This window comes from Aphidius gifuensis, linkage group LG3 (genome assembly GCF_014905175.1).
Source record: "Aphidius gifuensis isolate YNYX2018 linkage group LG3, ASM1490517v1, whole genome shotgun sequence".
Lineage (NCBI taxonomy): Eukaryota > Metazoa > Arthropoda > Insecta > Hymenoptera > Braconidae > Aphidius > Aphidius gifuensis.
In genome coordinates, this window is record NC_057790.1 from 13980880 (window position 1) to 14002108 (window position 21229).

Here is a 21229-nt window from a genome sequence, read left to right on the forward strand (position 1 = left end):
AATAATCCAGTCTAAAAATTACATTGCACCATAGCAAAAAATATTTTTTTCTTTTTTTGCTTTGTTTATTTCTAAATTTTACTTTGTTGTTATGGACAAGATTAAAATGATCCTCTGAAAATTTACAATGTACCATAGTAATTTTAATAACTTTCTTGGATTTCCTGTAGGTGTCACTAACAAATACAAAGCAACATATTTAAAATTACAATGGGCCATAGCAAAATTGATGAAGGACTCAGAAATGTCAACTGCCCCCACTTTTTAGTCGACTGCGCAGGCGTGACTTTGCTTATTTTCAAATTGTTAATGTAAAACAAATAATATTTTCCTTACAGATACGTTGTTGTGGCGCAGCGGATAACTCGTAGGATTTGCATCCCGATGATATGGGGTTCAAATCCTAGGCTTGAAAATGTTTTTTTACAATATTTTTTTACGAGCGTTTATAAACATAATAAATTTTGCGTTTGCCCATCGCAAGAATTACTATGGTACATCGCGAAAGGTCGTACGGCCAATAAGTGGCGTTTTTCAATGAAAATTGCTATGGCCTGTCTCAAAATTTAATATGATGCTCTTATGGTTCCAGCTTACTGTAACACAACGCAAAAATTGCTATGGTATTATATTAAAAAAAAATGTAAATTTTTCTCCGTGTAAATAACTTTAACTCTTTTCAACAATGAAATTTATCTATTCTTACCATTTAAAAAAAAAAAAAAAGGTACTTTCTTACTTTTAGCGATTCGTGTTATAAGTCATACTTCATTACTCTCTTGATATCTATATCAAAATTCTATTGAAAAATTGATTTTATTTCCGTGATAATCTCAGTATAGTACTAATCGAAAAATATATATTTTTTCCATCAAATAAAGTACGATTGCTATAATTTTAATATGATAAAAGCATAACAATTGTATTTTTTTCAGTCCTCACGTGAAATATTGACTTCAATAGCAATAATAGTCTACTATATAAATACGTGTAATTGAAGGATATTTATCTAATAGATAACTAGAAAAAAATATTTTTATTCATTTATTATATAGATCTTATTGTTTGATGTTACAAACTTACTTCGTTAAGATATAAGAGTATTAAGGTGAGGCTATAATACTGGTGCTCTGACATTTGCAAATATTATAAATTATATATTATTTTATTAATAAATAGTTAATATGAAAGTAAATGTTCAAATATTTGCTTCAAAAAAGAACATTTCTTTCTTATCCGAAAATTTTAACTCGAATATTGTTAGGTATTTGCAATATTAAGCTATATGAAAAAATTTGAAGCAATAGTCACTTTGCATTTGATAAATGCTACCAAGGATTTCCATCATGACAAGAGAAAGAATAAATTTAAAATATTCACAGCCGATTAGTCACACATTCTTTTCGAATAAATTTTCACAGTGTTCTGACGGTTTTGTTGTGCCGATTTAACCGTGGGGGTCACTAGGACAACAAGCATACGAAAACGTGTTAAGGCAAGTTTGAATAAAGAAAAAAAATTTTTGGTTTGTCTGTATTGTTATTTTTTTTCTATTTTCTTTCTGCATACGAACCTCCTTCGAAATATCACTTTTATTCTTCTTTTAGAAGAAAAAATAAACAAGGAAAGAAAAACGAAACCTATAGCACCGTTGTTCAGTGGTTCACGCTTAGTGAAATTGATTATGTGGAACAATTGTTGTTTCTACCATAACAAATCGAAACCAATTTTTCCTTCTGTGAGATTGGAGGTGACTTAAAGCCAGGAAGAGGACTTTCGACTCTTGATAGTATGAAAGAACGACAGATGTCGATAGATGAATGAAGCAAATGTGGAATTCTTATTTGTACGTTTATGAGCGGGGCACAGGTATTGCACCAAAAATCTATGTGCTGTATGGATATTTTATATATTACATATTACACAGATCGTATATCAGAAAATAATACATTAGTTTTTCAAGTCCGCCATTTTTTGAATACATTATCGAGCAAGTAAACTATGGGCCCGTCAGTGGTGGCAACGCAATACCATCATGATACAATCAGAGAAATACATAAGTGTCCCGAGATAAAAATTTCAAGTATGGAAAAAGTCTTGAGGCCTAAAAAAGTATTGAAAGAGGTCTTTTGTACCAAAGTATTATTTCGGTTGAAACTCTCTATGTCGGTCTGGAAATTGAAAAAGTACTGATTTTCAGGACACAGTTTTTTTTTTTTTTTAAGACATTTTATGTTGGTCTGGAAAAATATACTTCAATTGAAGACTCTTGTCTAGAGACGCCGTAAATACTGAATAAGTCTTGAAACACCAGACCCAAGCATTATTTAATAAAAAATCACAAATTTTTTATTTTGATTAAAAAAAAACTAAGTTTGTAAAAAAAAGACTTCGAAAAAAATTGCTTTCTTTTTAATTAGAAAATTTTAAGTATTTTATAACGATATCAATTTATTGTAAATTCCATATTATAAATTGTGCTCAATTTATTACATGAATAAATAATGACAAATCTAACAGATTTCGAAATAAAATTGTAGTAATCATCCAAACTTGTTATGTATAGTTACATGTGCTAGTTTCAGAGAAGTGTATTGGCTGAAGCAGTTACTTGTATAACATTATTTTTATATAACAATTTTTTTATATAATACACCCAAACTGTTGTATTAAAGAAAAAAATAAATAAGAATGATATGGTGATAGATTTTTTTTGCGCTGTGAAGTGAATATTAAATAAAATTTCTTTTTCTGCGTTTCCACAGAACTATATAGACGTTTCAGTACAGTGGAAAATTTTGTTGTTTTTTTTTTCATATGAATACTCAATATTTTCTATGAACAAAGCCCTATGTTGCTCCATGAATTCAAATAGCCTTCCAACCGTCCATGTTGCCTCTGGAAGTGGTCGAACACGCCCACAGGTCACTCACAGATAGTATCAGGTTATTACTCTAATTGTATCAGTATGTTTTATTACTCTGATCATGCGTAGATGTTCACATGGAGTGATACTCATTTTCTTAAATAATTTCTTATTATGGGTGAGAAAAATTTTTTCGACTTCACGGTGATATTCTTTAAGGTCAAAAACATTTCCTTATATTTTTTATCAATTGAGAAGAAAATATAAAAAATGGTAATTATTCGCTTCTTTTTTCCTGATATTGATGCTCGCTAAATCTAATATAATATATAATATGTAAGTCACGTCGCATCTTAATATTTTAAATTTGAAGGCTCTTTATACATATATATATATATACAAACATCTTCCTCCAGATGGAAATACATCCATACAGAAGGCTTATACTTTTATGTAATGTCAGTGATAAAACGTTACTATTCGGAAATATTCTTTTATTGAGCCCAATAAATGTTGTCACTATGAATATAAAACTTGGAGATGATCTTAATAATGCATATGGTGCATCCCCTAATAATTAAAAACACTTCAACCCTGACCTCTACCAACTTTGACACGATTTGAAAATATAATTGTTTTTTGTGATTCCTTTAATCTAATCAACAAATATGGCTCAAATTGATTTTATATGTAATAAAAAACCATGTCAGAATCAAGTAAAATAGCTGCACTGTCTATAAGTACTATAATAATAATATAATATTGATTACAAAATATTTTATTTTCATAAAAATTTGAACATTGGTGGGGTATTGGTATATTGCTAGGTAGAATGAGTAAAACTAGTTTTCATCTCGTTACGTTTCGTAACATCTGTAATTTTTTGACGGATTGCTTGAACAAAAAAAATTAAGTCCGTAAGTTGTTGGCATGAAGCAAAATTCATCGAATATTTTTGGATATTGTAATATCGATGTTTAAACCTGAAATTCGAAATTGGTAAAAGATTGAATTTGTTTGAAGTCGAATTGGTATGTGGTTATACCAGAATGAACTTTTATGTTCAATTCTTTCCCACGTCGGTCATTGTCGACCTCAAACCTGGTTACCTGATCCCTGAATTTCAAGAGGGAGGAAGTGGTCACTGAGATCACTTTACAGAAACTTAAACTCTAATTTTTCTGCTATTATATTACTTTTTTCACTAAAAAGATACCTTTGGAATTTATAATCTAATTTTCAATAAAATAGTCACTCAGTATTGTTCATATTGTAAATATAAGCATTTTAAATATATACGTGAAGAAGATCAAATAATTAAGACTTGTTACGAGAGGCTATTCACTCGTATTTTGAGAGAACGAAAAATTTCTCAGAGGAATCTTTTACATCATGATTTCTATGATTTCTTAAAAGAAGGAATCCTTCAAGATTTCACGAATTGTGAAGATTTTTCAAAAATTTTTAGAAACCATAAAAATCATTGACGTTTCGTATTAAGGTTGTTTGTAAATATTTGAGTTTCTACTTGATTTTTTTTTGATTAGGTTCATTTTTTAAATGAAATAATTATCTATGTTGACAATTTATTTCAATTTTTTTTTCCTCTGCTTTTTTTAGATTATGAACGTCAAAGTTGGCAACTTTTATACACGAGAATAGGGTTTCTTGAACAGCATATAGTAGATTCGTTGTCTACTCGAAAGCTTATTTTTTTCTATCAAATTGTAGATAAGAAAAAAACGAATATAATTTGAAAATAATAAAGTATGTTTGCCACGGATTTTGAAAGTTATTCAAGTTTTAAAAAAAAAAATATTTGCTTTCTCCCGGCGAGTGATGCACTATGAACTTTTACAAACAATCTTAATATAAACATTTTTTTTTTTCCAAATCTCTATATCATAATAAAAAATACACTTGAATCAGGTTAATATGAAAACAAGGACGTTATTTTATTACATACAAATAAATAAAAAATTAAGAATCACGACAATTATATACATGTATATCCCGGGATAAAAATTTTAAGTACGGAAAAAGTCTTGAGGCCTAAAAAAGTATGGAAAAAGTATTGAGAGTATGGAAAAAGGCCTAAAAACGTACGAATTTGAAAACGAAAGTATATTACTTTGATTGAAGCTCTTAATTTAGGTCTGGAAAAATTCCTGATATTCAGGACCGAGTGTTTTTTTGTCAAGGCATTTAACTTTGGTTTGGAAAACTTTGTCTAGATACGTTGTGAATATTGAAAAGTACCGGAAAAGTATTAAAGTTCCGTACCTTTCAGAAGTAATTTCCGAAAGTCTTATTTTTCCATACTTTTAAACGGTCCTGAAAAAGTAGTGATTTTGGCAACCATCATTATTGGTCTTATTTCAAAACTCTGAGTCTTACTTTTCAAGACTTTTTCCATACCTAAAATTTTTATCCAGAGATATATAAATACTATTATTTTTTCAAATTGTTTTTCATTAACAAGCGCTTACGCCAACACAAGCTCAAAAGCTTAAAATTTGAATGAACATTATGCATTGTAAGAACATTTTAATATTAGAAAACTTTTATAACAGCTATAATGCTCACGATGCATGCGTTGAACAAGAAGTTTAAAAAAAAAACAAAAGATACGTTCACGGCAAAAATTTATTTCAAATAATTAAAGTATTCTTTCGGTATTGTCACAAAATCACTGATATCGACTTCAAAAACTTTGATAAGTTTGTTTTTTTTTTAATCATCAATTTTTGGTTTCATTCATTTTGTAAATGTTTGAAATTCTTACACTTAACAGGTGCAGATATATTGAGTTGCTAGTATAGATTTTAAATTCACGGTGTGCACAAACTCATGTATGATTTGCAGATGTAATTTACGCATTGCAAGCTGATCTAATACATGGTAATGCATGGTACAAACGCTTGAGTAATTGAGCATGAAGATTTCTACAGAGTATAGTGAGTTGCAAGGTTCAATACGTTAACTGCCTGGTGAAAAGCTAGGCCAGTGGGAGGGAATTTTTAAATTACCTGAGTCATCAGCCTGTCAGCACCAGTGCCTTCTTCATCTTTGAAAATAATATCAGCATTATAGTTTGGTACCAAATCTCTAAATCTTGTGTCATGCCTTGAAACTCGTTCTTCGACAAGGCCACTAGCAGGCAATGTGTTTTCACTGACATTTGGTACATGCTGCTTGAAAACAAGTGGTGTAAGTTTACGCGAAATAGGTCTCCGACCACCACCTCTACCAGGACCACAAGCAAGTATTCCTGGTATTTCTAATGCTGGCAGCCAAATCGTCAATAAGACAATGAAAAGAATTCTATATGATGATCGTCGTTTGGTACGTATCCTTGACTGATAAGCTTCATGTGGGTGTTGTAGCTGGTTGCGAAGACGATGATGGTGACGATTAGATCGATAGAGGTATGAGACAAACCTCACCGAGTCTCTTAAGTATACCATAATATCACTTGCTTGCACTTTTCAGTCCCACTTCACGAAGGGAAAACCACCACCTCTTGGTACCACTGACCTCACTCACAACTAACCATAGCCAGGGCATCCCACCCCACAATATCACTGAAAACTGAAGCTTCACTTATTATTTTTTATTACTAAAATAACCTTAAGCTTTTTTTAAATCTTGACACGTAAAAATGCGCACTGTTATAGAAAAAAATTGAAACCACATATCACGTCTTAGCTACGAACAATTTATAATTCGCCAAAAACTGGCACAACCAATTTTTAGCCAGTTATATACTGATTATATGTAAAGACATTACTATGAAGATCTTCATATATTGTGTATACTTTTCATTCATGCAATAATACAACCACTCGTATAAATCTGACGTACTTTGCGAGAACTTGTAATGCACTCTAAAACTGAACGATTTTACTTTTTTTTAGCACTTTCGTGGCGACGTTATTGTGGAAGAAACGACTCACGGGTTGGTGAGAAGTATTGAGGACCAGGCTGGGCCTAAAGATCGGGTCTTCCCCTTCTTCGATCATCCGCATCGTACTCCCTCCGGCTGAATACGATTAATCTCGGGTGTATTTCCCCCGCTGCTCAGATACTTCTCTGCTTAAAGTCGAGATGATTATCCCAATGGTGGCATGTGATTGGCCGAAGGTGTGGCGTATTCTTGTTTCAAACGAGAAAAACAAGGACAGATATTGAAAGAAAAATGAAAATATCCTATTGTTGTTATTTTTTTTTTAATTCTATGGTCAATTTTTCTTGCTAGAGAGTTTGCTTGATTCTCTTTACTTTTTTTTCGTCTTTCATTAACTTTGCTTATTCTCAATTTCGATGGGTAAATAAGATGAAAAATGATTTCCTATGTACAAGTAGTAAAAGTAATTCAACCATCCCAAGATAAAAAAAAAAATCTCTGAAAAAAAAAATATCGTTATAACGAAAAATTGTCTCCCTGTTTGTGAACAGCTAGCTTAAAATTGAAACTTTTGATTTTGAAGGACTTCCTATAGTGTTATCGGGTGAATTATTGAGTGACTCCAAAACTCAACTATAATATAATATAATATAATATCCCGGGATAAAAACTTTAAGTTCGGAAAAAGTCTTGAGGCTTAAAAAAGTATAGAAAAAGTATTGAAAGTATGAAAAAAGGCCTGAAAACGTACGAATTTGACGACAAAAGTATTATTTTGATTGAAGCCTTTAATTTCAGTCTGAAAAAAGTCCTGATATTCAGGACAGGCATTTTTTTTTCTCAAGATATTCAAATTTGGTCTGGATACGTTGTAAACATTAAAAAAGTCCTCGAATCCAAGACCAAAGTACTATTTAATAAAAATCAGATGAAAAAAAACTAAGTTCTTTTTTTTTTAGACTTAGTTTTATTTAAGCAAGATCAAAATTTTCTGAGTCCTTCATTTTATAACACTTGAAAAATTTTTATGCGGAGTAAAAAAAATTGTGTGTGTTACTAGTACGCGCGAGGGGAGTGAAACTTCTTTCTCAGTCTGTCGAGTTATTTTATCATGTAGATGATCTCACAAGTGTATATAAGTGATGGTCTAGTAAAAAAAAAAACGAAAATCAAGTACAATTTCGTTTGGTTTTTTTAATTTTTTTTTTATATAAACCATCGGAATCTTTTGAACCCCCAATTTTCTTTATTGATTCTGCCATTTTTTTTCTCACGGATCTATTAATCTTCAAATTTGTAATAATTCCAATAATATTAACATCTATCTAATTAATAATGAAAACAATAATTTTGATAATGTTCATAATAATGTTACTAATATAAAGAATAACATCAATATCATATTAATAATAATAATTCCAATAACATTATTGATTAATAAGAACGAGATCAATCCTATCAGCCCATTTTGCTGTATTTTGTTTTATGTTTATTATGAATAATGTTTATTTATAGATTTATATGCAATTATAAATTTCAAAAAAAAAATTTCTCATAATTTCTTCATCTCATAAATTTCATTTTTAATTTATATTTATCAATATCATTTAAAATATATTTACAACCAAACAATTATCGGAAGAATCAAATCTGGTACTAAACAATATTTAAATTTGTTATTAAAGGTAATAAATATTTTGAATAATAGTTATTTTTAAATACACAATTTTATATATTCATTGACTTTATTAATTTCAAGTTTTTAATCCCACAGAAAAGAAAAACTCACTTAGCAACGGGTGAACAACATAAATGAATTATTAAATTAAATAAAAACGAATAAAATATTCTTTCGAGAACCAATTAAATGAATCGAAACAAGACTTTATTTTTTGTTTTTATAATAGGATAATAATAATATCGATATTAATGATAATAATGATATTATTTAAAGGATCCTTGGTAGAATTCCGTGAGATTCAATTAGTTTCAATCCATTTGTTAGCTAATTTCAATGGCTAAAAAGTGGATACAATATAAGTAGGCATATAATAGCTAATAAACAGCTATTTAAAATAGAAAAATTTTTGTTTCTAACAAAAGTGGCTAATAAGTAGGTAAATGTTAGATTCAACGATTAGATTCATTTTATTCTGAGTGCCCTCTGTAACTAGTACCACTATGATTATTTTGTATCTAAAATATGACCTATAAAATAGCTAATAAATAGGTAAAAATTGTACTGCTACATATTTGTTTAGTTTTAGTGCTCCAGAGGGCACTGGAGTAAATTTACAGACTTACAGAGGATTGTGTTTGAGAACTGCAAGAACTTAGAGTCCATTTACAGCTGTCAGTGAATAACATCAATTATTTTATTTAATTTACAATCAACAAGAAACATTACAAAATTATTCATTTTCTTTTGAAGGTGAAAAAATAGAGTAAGTAAATTTTTAATATGAATATTTTATTTAATGATTATTCTTTTGAATTTGTTTTGTAAATTTTTTTTGCAGTTACTTGAGTAAAAAATTTGAAGGTTAATTGTCGTACCTACACCATCATTTACCATAGTCATATTTTTTTTTTAAGTGAAATTATTTGTCATTTATTGAAATGTGAGTAAATAAAATATTAAATACAGTTCAATTATTTTGAGTTTTTTAGTAATGATGATTTCTGTTGTTTAGGTACAAAATATCTGGAAATAAAGATCCAACACCATGAAGCATTATTCAATAAAAATCACAAGTGAAGGAAGACTCCTAAAACTGAATCTATTGAGCTATTAGTAGTTGTGTTGGAATGAAATATGAATGAAATGCAGCAAAAAATCAAGTGAAATATTGTAAATTTTTATTATTGCAAAATAAAAAGAAAAAAATTATTATCAGTATTTTTATTATTATTTAACCCATATGAAATACGAATTATTAGCTGAGAAATGGCTATTTATGAGTCTAATAGAAATAGCGATCTGACGGGAAGATACCGCGTACATTTCACCTTCATAATCATCTAAGTATTCGTCTAAGAATTAGCTAACTGTGAGTTTGAATCTAATAAAAATAGCTAATTATTAGGTATGTATGAGACAGGATTTCTACTAGGGATAAATATTTATAATATTAATAAAACTATTATTATTAATTCATAATATTATTGGTGTGATCCAAAATTTTATCGAAATTATCACTGTTACTATCCATGCTATGAATATATAGATATTATAATAACAACAATAATTTCAATAATATTATGAATTAATAATAATATTAATAGTATTATTCATTATATCAATATTTATCCTTTAAATATTATTATTATTATTATTATTATTGTTGTAAATAATATTATTAATTGATAATATCATTGTCATTATTACTATCAATATTATTATTAAAATTATTTTCATTATTATTATTTATACTATGAATCTATATTATTTTATAATATACTATATATGTATTATGTAAACTATTTTATTTTTATCAGCTTTATTATTGACCAAATGTATGACACTTTTAACTGTATTCAAATACTATATACTCATACAACTCATACATACTTTCTCACAGACACCGTATATATTCCTTTCTCACTCAATCTTATTAATCATATGGGCTAACGCTTGTGGGCGAGAGAGGAGACTTACGCTCGAGCGTCAGTGGCGTGTGTCAGTGCCGAGCGTCACCACTGAGCGTTACACGGAGAAAAGTCCGCAGCAAACAATGCTGTAGAGTATCAAACAAATTTTACTGTAGTCTACTAGAAGTTGAGAAGTTGCGTAGGGAGGCCATCAGGATCGACTAGAATTTCCTACTACATTACAGTAGGTTTAATCAAAACAAAACAAGAAAACTACACAAAAAATTAAATAAAACCTTATTGTTTAAACATCAAAATTAAAATGTACCGTGTTTATTAATTTAAAAAAAATAAACCATTTTTTAATTTTCATGTGTTTCACCGCATTTTTATTGAGATTCATGAATAAAATAAAAACAATAAACTTTTTTAGAAGAGGTTAGGAACATACTTGATTTCCAATAAATATTCGTGTCATCTGGCGGGAAAACCTGCTGTACACTACAGTAATTTCTGGCATAAAGTATATTATTCCAAAAATTACGGTAGACTACAGTAAAAAATTGAGATGAAATATAATAATAATCATTATAATAAGTGGGAATTAGTCGCTTTAATGACGTCAGCTATGATTTTTACGATACCACTACAGTAATATATGCTGCGGATTTCTCTCCGTGTACATACAATTTTTTTCTCACTACCCAATGAAAAGAAGTTTCACTTCAAAAAAAAAACTAATTTATAAATAAAGGGTTTATAAATTATAAACCCGGCTCTGATTATAAATAATTGAATTTTTTAAATGCACAGCTTTTTTTTAATGTACAGTCGATTTTATTTCAGAAAATTACAACTAATAATTAATTAATTAATTAATACGTTTGTGTTATGTACAGAGCCGGGAAGTTCGTCTGTTATTTCAGTTTGCCGTAAATACCATGGCAACATGGTGAAATATAGTTTAAAAAAAATACGATCTGAACTTCGTACATGGAAAAAATGGCCTCAAAAAATGGCCTTATTTTTTTTGGCTTCTTAAAAATGGCTTTAAAAAATGGCCTTATGTTTTTGGCCTCTATTGGCCATTTTTTGAGGCCATTTTTAAGAGGCCAAAAAAAAATAGGGCCATTTTTTCCATTTACGAGGTTTAGATCGTCTTTTTTTTAAACTATATTTCACCATGTTGCCATGGTATTTACGGCAAACTGAAATAACAGACGAACTTCCCGGCTCTGGTTATGTAATATTGATTTGAGTATGATCTGATAAATTATTCCATCAAGTTAATAAAAAATGAATAAACGAATATAAATTATATTAAAAATAAATTTTATAATAAATTAATATTAAATAAATAGTTTATAATAAATTTTTTAATTATTCTCAGCATAATTATGATAATAACAATATTGTTTAATCAGGACCACAGAAAAAAGTACTGAAAAATTCTCGATTTCCAAAACCTTTATTGTATGGAAAAAGTCTTGAAATTCTGTACCTTTTAAAAGTAACTTCCTAAAGTCTTAGTTTCCCATACTTTTTCAGGACTTTTAAACAGTCCTGAAAAAGTAGTGATTTTGCAAACCATCAGCATTGGTCTGATTTCAAAACTCTGAGTCTTATTTTTCAAGACTTTTTCCGTACCTAAAATTTTTTTCCGGGATATAATATAATATAATATTATATTATATTACAAAGACAATAATTAACTGCATTATAGTCTGTTATGAATACCGGTAGGATCGCTTGCCAAGAAGACGCACAAGTCTGTGTTATAGAAAATCTTATAGAATTTCAACAATTATGTTCAAATAACTTTCAGGCCGAAGGATAAATTCGTCGACTTCATCATATTATAAGATAAAAGTATTTGGACTCTATGAAAAATTATAACTTCCCGTTTTATGGTAATCGAAAAGTATTTTTATACTTTAATTGCCAATTGTTTTTAAAAATTTATTGAATTTCACTGAAAAATTTCCGTCACTTAAAGCTATACTACTATAAAATAGTGATTATCCGCTACTACACCCCGAGATAAAAAATTTTGTATTCGAGACGTATTTTTACTCTTTCTGAGTCTTCATATAGTATTCGGTGATATTTTCTAATCGTTGTCGATGTTTTAAATGTATTTCTTGATTTTTTCATGAAGAGGACGAATACTCTCTGTCCGGGACGCTTATCTCTGATTTATATTTCTTGATATTCGAATATTTCAAATGTATTCGAGAGTATTCGTGACATCTTTTGAACTTAAAAAATTTAACATATCTTTTCATCGAAGACAAAAGTCTTCAGATGAAAGATTGCCACTTAGAATAATTTTTCTAAATTGATTTACTTTAATTAGTTAATACTTAATTAATTAATTATTAATATTTCATTTATTAATTTATTTAAAGTTTTTTAGAAAAGAAAAAAAAAAACTTGAAAAAAAATTGATAAACGCGGACTTAGAATAATTAGGTGCAGCAATAGAATTAATGATTGAATCATTATTTTTGCAATAATTATTAACAAATATGAATATAGTAAATTATAATTTATTTATTTGGCTATATCCTTTCCTTAGCTATTTCTTCCATAATAAATTGGAAAGCTATTGGCAAATGGCTAAGGGAAAGATGTAATCAAATAAATTAATTAGTAATCTTCATTAATTCCTTAGCAACATTTGCCATAATTAATTAATAAAAAAACTATTGGCAAATGTTTTTAAGAAAAGGATGTTGCCAAATAACATAACTATATAATAATTTTACAGGTCTTTTTTAATTTTTTAAATCAAATAAATTCGTGTGGATTGCCTCGTAACTTATGTAAACAAAAATTCTTTATTTTGCAGCATGTAAAATTGGTATCGCGCGTTAAGGCATAGGTTTCGTGGTTAGGAAGTCGTAGGATCGAACCCGGGCAAGAGAAGAATTTTTGTAAAGTAGGGCATCCCAAAATATATCAAGTACCCTTGTATTTCTCTCGTCTTGAGACCGCGAACACAATTATATTTTTCACGCTTTGTGACCGCGAATACTATCGTATTTTTTTAGTTTCGTTTGTATTTCCCAAGGATCATATGGAATACAATCAAATATCTTTGAAAGACTAAAGATTGTATTCGGAATGTATTTTTAATGGCGCTGAGAAAGATAATATGGAATATCGAATACAATTGTCTCTTGCTAAAATACTTCAATTTTTTCATCTCGGGACTGTAAAAAATATTATTTGATATTATATTATTTGATTGATGTGAAAAATATTCTGTCTTCTGATCATCTTATAAATTAATTGAATCTTTTTAATAAAAATAAAAACAGATTTTTGAGATGTATACCTTTTTTTTAAACTTTAAAATCATTTTTAGAAATTGCGTTTTTCTTACCACAGTATCCAATATCACATCGATGGCGCAAATTAAATAATGATACTTTAAGCTATGTTCCTAAGTCACATGTTATTGTTTATTTTTTTTTCCATTAAGTTTAATAAGTTTTTTTTTTTACATCATGTGTAAACAAAAATATAAAATATTTTTATTAGCGAAAGGATTTATTTTCGATTATCTAAATCAGCTGCCAGAAGCATCGGTCTATAGAGCAAGAAAGCTAACATATTTAGATGGTGTGAAAAAACCTTTATATATGTCAGTATAGTATTCAATATCGCATCGATGGCGCGAATCAAATAATGATACTTCAACCTATGTTCCCAAGTCTCATGTTGTTATTTTCTTTCCGCTCAAGTTTAATGAGTTTTTTGGATATGTAAATAGAAATATAAAATATTTTTACGAAATATTACGAAAGGATTTATTTTTCAATATCAAAATCAGCTGCTAAAAGCATCCGTCTATAGAGCGAAAAAACTAACATTTTTAGATGGTGTAAAAAATCCTTTATATATGTCAGTATAGTATTTAATATCGCATCGATGGTGCGTGCGCCATATGTTGTTGGGATATAGGCGCGAATCCCAGGTCTGTAAAGTTAGCACATACATTTATAGCACAATCAAACCAGACTATGAAAACAAAGCGCACAAAATTGCGGATTCCGCACAAAAACGCATATAATTCCCATAACTCCTGATATAGTCCGGTTTGATTGTGCTAACTTTTATACCTGCAATCCTGTCATTACTAATTATGCTACATATACTACACATGTTTCCTGATGAACGTAACCTTTTGTTTATATCTTTGTATTTATTGTGCTTATATATATATATTATTATGTTATTATATAAAAAATATTCATAATTATATATTTATTTGATTTGAATTTGGATATTAATTGTCAAGGTAATTAATATAATAATAATACAATAAATGAATAATAATATATAGATTGATGCATATAGTAATTAAATATAAATTTGTATTGTGTGCAATTGTGTGATATTTTGGTGACAATTCATTTACATTTACAAATAAAAAACAATAGAAGAAAAGAATGAAATTAAATGTAACCAGTGCAATAAAATTTTTAGTGGAAAAAGAAGTCTTCATGCTTATACAAGTTGAATTCATAAAATTGAGGTGGTTAAGACAATAATTGAAAACGAAACTTGTGTATACTGTGATGAAGAATATGCAAATAAAACAAACTTGTATTATCACTATTCACATTGTCATCAAGTCTCAGAGTATCAAACTATAAATTGTCCATTCGTAGGTTGTGATGAATCTGTGAATATATATGAGTATACTTATTTAAAACTGAGAAAACACATTTGAAACAAGCATCATTATCCAGTGAAGATGGAAGAATTCGCTTTTCTTAATGATGATAGTGATTACAATGTTATTTGTTCATTTATTCATTTCATTAATAATAATTAGTGTGATATTTTCTAATATAAATTATATTTATTCATTGTAAAACATATTATTTATACAGATTTCATGGATTGGAAGGGTAGAGTTAAAACTAAAAAGGCTGCACCTTTATAATAAAAGATACGAAAAGCAGAGTTTTGGTAATTCCAACACCAAAAGACAATACATCTGCAACTGCAACTTTAAAAAATTCAAAACCACTGTATGTCCATCTATGATGGATGTTACAGGTGTTAAAGATCCTGACAATAATAATCAAAGTAAGGGTGCGAACTCACGACAAGCTAAAATTTCTGCTTATAAACATATATAAAATAACCAAAAGTAATTAAATTAACTAAATTATCACTGAATTAACTACTATTTACTGAATTGACTGCAAATCCGTAGTGTCTCTCCGTGACTGCAGAACAAGCTTGACACCACCAAGCTTGTTCTAAAATCACGGATTCGCGATAAATTTAGTAAATTTAGTTACTTTTGGTATTTCCGCCTTCTAGCAGAAATTAACTGTCATGTTCACCCTCAAGTAATGTCAAGTATTGGTTATTTGATTGTAGAAACCCTTAATTTTCGAAAAAACTGTTTTGAAATATTTCCATGTTAAATAAAGTGTATTTTATATTTTATTTTTAGCTTATTAATATTTTTTATTATTTTTTTATCAATTATCGATATTTTATATATTTTTCTATTGTTGTCAAGTGTATTCAATTTTAGAGCTGTGTGTTCACACAAGTTTTTTTTACAATGCAATGCTTTATGAACATGAATGTGCTCATCGGTAAGTTTTCTCGCTCACTGACGAATCGAGTCTCCGCTCGGTCTCTACAACTTCACAGCTCTATAATGTTATTCATTTTTCATTAGCAATCTACAATTGTAGCTACGAACAAAAGTATTTAGAAAAATGTGAATCGTGTTCATATGCAAATGTTTCCTTGTCAAACGAATTTATGATAAATCTTTTAATACCAAATAAAAATAACGCATCCACTTTACAAGAAACTTATCGATCAATCACTATCATTGTGGCACGAAGGGGTTGGTACATGTGTCGATTGTTTTATATCAATGAAAATTCTAAGAAAGATTGAAGTCCTCAAAATTAATGATATCATTGTTTTAAGTCTACTCTACATCAATAAATTTAAATGGTCAAGTAAAAATGATAATTGCTTAATCAAAGGAATACCCACTTCTAAAATTCACATTTGTGGTTCTACCAAGAAGACTAGAAAGAAGAAGAGTCAACTCCGTACATTGGAAATGGGACAAAATATGTCCTGTACCTCGAGCTTCTTAAATTTGCCAATTTGGCGCTGATTGGGTTCTACGTATAAAGTTAGTTATTTTGTCAGTTATTTCCGCAAAAATACTAGCTAGATAAGGTATAACAAGATTGTACGCTGCCAGTCCTAAGCCTAGATAAAATGTGAAGGGTATATATATATAATAATGGATAATTAGAAAATACCATTAACTCTGTTGTCGAGACGTGTGTAGGCTTCAAATTTTATTTGGGAAGAACCGGGCGGGGTCAAGTATAAAATTTTGTCAAAGATTAAGACTTAATTATATGCGTTAAATATTTCCTTCTTGACTTATTTTGGTATTATATCTTTTTGTATCTAAATAATTAATAAATATCAATATAAAATAAAATTACTATAATCACATATATAGTGGGGATTTCGAATACTTGACGCTCCTTTTTGTAAAAAAAACTGTGTTTCTTTTTTTGTTTAGATTCAAGTATTAGAAACATCATCTACAGTAGAAATAGATTTATTTCAAACCACTAATATCCTTCATTTAAAACAATTGAAGGAATCGAATTTATATTTTTTTTTCTTATTTGATAAATATATTTGTCTTGAAAAAAATCAAAAGTGTCTAAATTTTAAACATGTTCGTCTTGCTTTATAACATACTTGGTTTCACTAAAAACAAAATTGTCTAAATTTTAGTCAATGCCGTCTTGCTTTATAACGGATTTGGTTTGTATTGAAACGAAATTGTCTATATTCTAGACAATATTACGTCTTGCCTTATAACAGATTTTGTTTCCCTGAAAAAAAATTGTCTAAATTTTAGACAATATTACTTCTTGCTTTATAACAGATTTGATTTGTATTAAAACGAAATTGTCTAAATTTTAGACACTATTGCGTCTTGCTTTATAACAGGTTTGGTTTCATTGTCAACAAAATTGTCTAAATTTTAGACAATGTCGTCTTGCTTCATAAATAATTTGGTTCTATTCAAAACGAAATTGTCTAAATTTTAGACAATACTGCGCGTTGATTTATACTATAATAGACTTCGTTTTCAACAAAAGTGTCTAATTGAATTGAAAAAACTATTCATTTATGATAAATTATAAATATTTAGTGCAGATTTCTTTTGCTACGTTGGTAACAACTTTTTGTGAAGTATGTGTGTCAAAACATACCAGTATGTGTCAAAATTACAAATCAGTAGTTTAAGGCTGGATTTATTAAATTTTAGATGACCAAAAAACTTTACCAAAAGATGTGATATCTCAACAAAAAAAAAAAAAAAAACTAAGTTTTTTTTACAAAAAAAGTGTCAAGTATTTGAAAATAATTGTGAGTATATTAATTAAGATGTGATACCAGAAAGACAAGAAAGGAATATATATTTGACGCATGTAATTAAATCTGAACTATTGAGAAAAAAAATTTTAAACTTGACCCCACCTGGTTTTTCCCGAATAAAATTGCAGTATTTTCACTGAACACATTGGAATATTGACTTTTGAATACTGCAGTCGATAACAACGATCATCGCGACAAGTAGCAGATAAAAAATTGCTATGGTGCATTGTAATTTTTAAATAAAGACATTTGAATTTTTTCAACATAACTATTGTAAAAAATACATTATGCACAGCAAGTTGAATGATGTGATCAAGCAAAAATTAGAAACTTATAAAAATTACTATGGTACATTGTAGTATTTGAAAAGATGCATAATAATTTTTTCAACTTAAATTTGTAAAGATTTCATGTTACGTTGCAGTTTTTATTTTATACAAAGTAAAAAATCGAAATCTTAAACATTGCTATGGTCCATTGCAATTTTTCAATCATCACATTGTTTTTTTTCGTAATATTTAATGTAAAAAATATATTAGTTGACCTATGTTTCTTGAATACTGTGGGACCATAGTAAAATCTACGGTAAATTTTTTCCCGTGCAGCTAAAAAGATATATTTTCAGATGAATTATAAAAATAAATGTCAAAATGCATGTCTCATAAAAATAATTTCTCACGACTTGATATGATTAGGATAACTACAAATTATTCACAAAAGATAAATATTATTAAAACATAATATAATTAAGAAGTAATATATGCAGCTGAAACGTTTAACTGACTGATGTTTATGAAAAAAAAAAAAAAATTTTCATTGTCTATTTACAAAAAAAAGTAAATTGTAAATAAATTTCAGTTATTTCTGTTAGAATTTGTATACAATGTCATTTTTAGATTTTTTAAGGAAAAAAGTATGTGTTTTATAGTTTAATTGAGCAAAAAAAACAAAAAGTTATGTTTTATTCATTATTTCAAAAAATTTACAAAAAGAAAACGAAAAGTAAATTTTAAAACAATTTTCATTAAGCCTGTACAAATAGGTAATATATTTTGAATTTACTTAAGATTTTTTCGAAATATGTATAAAATGAATTTATTTTGTATTTTCATTAAATGAAACATTCAAAATTGCCTCATGGTAACAGTTACCGACCACTGGATAACCTATTATACTATACCATTGCGCTTATTATAGTAATGGAGTCAGGCTAACATCCGTCAAAAGATATGACGCTCTTTTTTTGGTTTTTTCATTTCACTCCAACTGTCACCCGCGCCTAAAGATGTTAACACATTAAAAACATGAAATTTCAACTACGTTATGCACAAAAATTCTACACTGTAAAAAAATAATAATAACATAGTTTCACTATGTTACTATTGTATTAAGGGACGTTTTCGAAAATATCATTCAACATATTGTTTTTTATAATTTTTTTTACTATGTGAACTTTAAATTTTACTATAGTAACATAGTAAAAACTAATCTGCTGAGGAAAAACCCGTTTTTATTATGGTTCTCGTAAACTTTACTTGTTCAATAGATAGTCTTCTATACTATACCAATGATACGAATAATCATAGACTTGTTACTTTCTACTATTTTGTGTGTTAAAACTAACCATGACCGTAGTATGGAAACCTTTAAAATGTGCTATGCAATTCTTACTTTTTACTATATACAAAATGGTGAAAGTTATGAGGTCTGCAGTTAGTTTTACTATGTTAGCATGAAAGAAGAAAGGAAAATAATTTTAGTTTCAAAAAATAATTTAATTGAATCCAAAAAAAAACAAACATTAAATTATTTCAAAAAAAATAAACTGGTGAGTAAACAATATTTTAAAGTTCTCTATTTTGTTATTCTCAACCGGGTAACAGAATTAGAGGTAAATGTGTGTAGTTTTTTTTAAATGATTTTAAATGTGAATATCAAAAAGGTTTTTAAGGCGTTGTCAATCTGGATGGTCGATCTGGTAGATGGAAAATCTCTTGATGATAAAAATGACGTAAATATTAATTGATTACTAACACAAATCAAAGTAAATTAAATTCGGAAATTGAAATGTTTATTTATTGATTACATGATTTGAAAATATGCCAAATGAAAGGTAGATGTTACCTTTATTATTATTTATTCACGAGAGAAATTGTTTCTGAAAATACGTATAGGTTTATAGAACTCGTAACAAGAATGTTTGATGGTAGGGATACCTTTTGACCAATAATTATGAACAGACATAATAATAATAATTATTATAAATTAAGCATCGGTTCATCGGACTTAAAATATTGTATGTTATCTTAAAATTTTTTTTACTTGTATTTGGTCCCTGGTAGAAAAATTCCGTCGGCCCGACTTATTGGCCCGACTTTACATGTATAAGCATATATGCTTATACTGTATCCCAGGTAGGAAGTGACGACGGGGACAAGCCTGGGACAAGCATGTTTGTCAGGCTCTGAGGCTCGTGTCAAGCTTCACTACCCGGCTTGTGTCAAGCCTGGGTGAGCCCTGGAATCTTCACTAAGTTTTTGCCGATGTCAGGCTTGTATTCCAGGCTTGTTTTCCAAGCCTGGCACTGTCATATGTCTCAGGCTTGACACAGGCTTGCAAAAAAAACTTAAAAATAATATAAATAAACTATTATTGTTAGTTTATGTTTATAACATTATTTTTTTTTTATTTAAACAATTTGAATAAACGACATCAATCAAACGAAAACAAATGGAGGTGACGTGGGATCGATCCGGGGTCTCTCACGTAGAAGTCGAACGCGCTATCGAGTCAACCGTCGGGGTATTGATGTAAGATGTACACTGTAAAAAAAAATTTCTGCAAAATAGAAATTTTTGTCTAGGAAAAAAAAACGTTTGAAAGAAATAAAAAGCGGTTTGATTGAAGAAAAAAATATGTCTTCTTGAAAACAAAAAAAATCCTCGACTATATATTTTTTAGGTTCAATTCGAGTATTAGAAACCTCAAATACAGTAGAATAAATTTATTTCAAACGACTAATATCCTTCATTTGAAACAATTGCAGGAATTGAATTAATTTTTTTTTTTCTTATTTAATTAATATATTTGTCTTGAAAAGAAACAAAAGTGTCTAAATTTTAGGCAATGTTGTCTTGCTTTATAACATACTTGGTTTTATTAAAAACAATATTGTCTAAATTTTAGACAATGTCGTCTTGCTTTATAACAGATTTAGTTTGTAGTATAACAAAATTGTCTAAATTTTAGACAATATTACGTCTTGCCTTATAACAGATTTTGTTTCCCTGAAAACGAAATTGTCTAAATTTTTGACATTATTACGTCTTGCTTTATAACAAATTTGATTTTTATTAAAACGAAATTGTCTAAATTTTAGACACTATTGCGTCATGCTTTAT

The 21229-nt window shown here is 28.4% G+C and overlaps 1 protein-coding gene across 1 annotated transcript in view; it reads right to left on the reverse strand.

Moving 5' to 3' along the window:
* The window catches only part of LOC122852019 (sonic hedgehog protein A), a 43527-nt gene extending 36621 nt beyond the window's left edge, over nucleotides 1-6906 (reverse strand). Inside the window, exon 1 of the mRNA XM_044151569.1 lies at nucleotides 5896-6906. Coding sequence (XP_044007504.1) covers nucleotides 5896-6333 — 438 coding nt within the window. The 5' untranslated portion in view covers nucleotides 6334-6906. The remainder of the gene's footprint in view (nucleotides 1-5895) is intronic.
* Between the last annotated feature and the right edge of the window lie 14323 nt (nucleotides 6907-21229).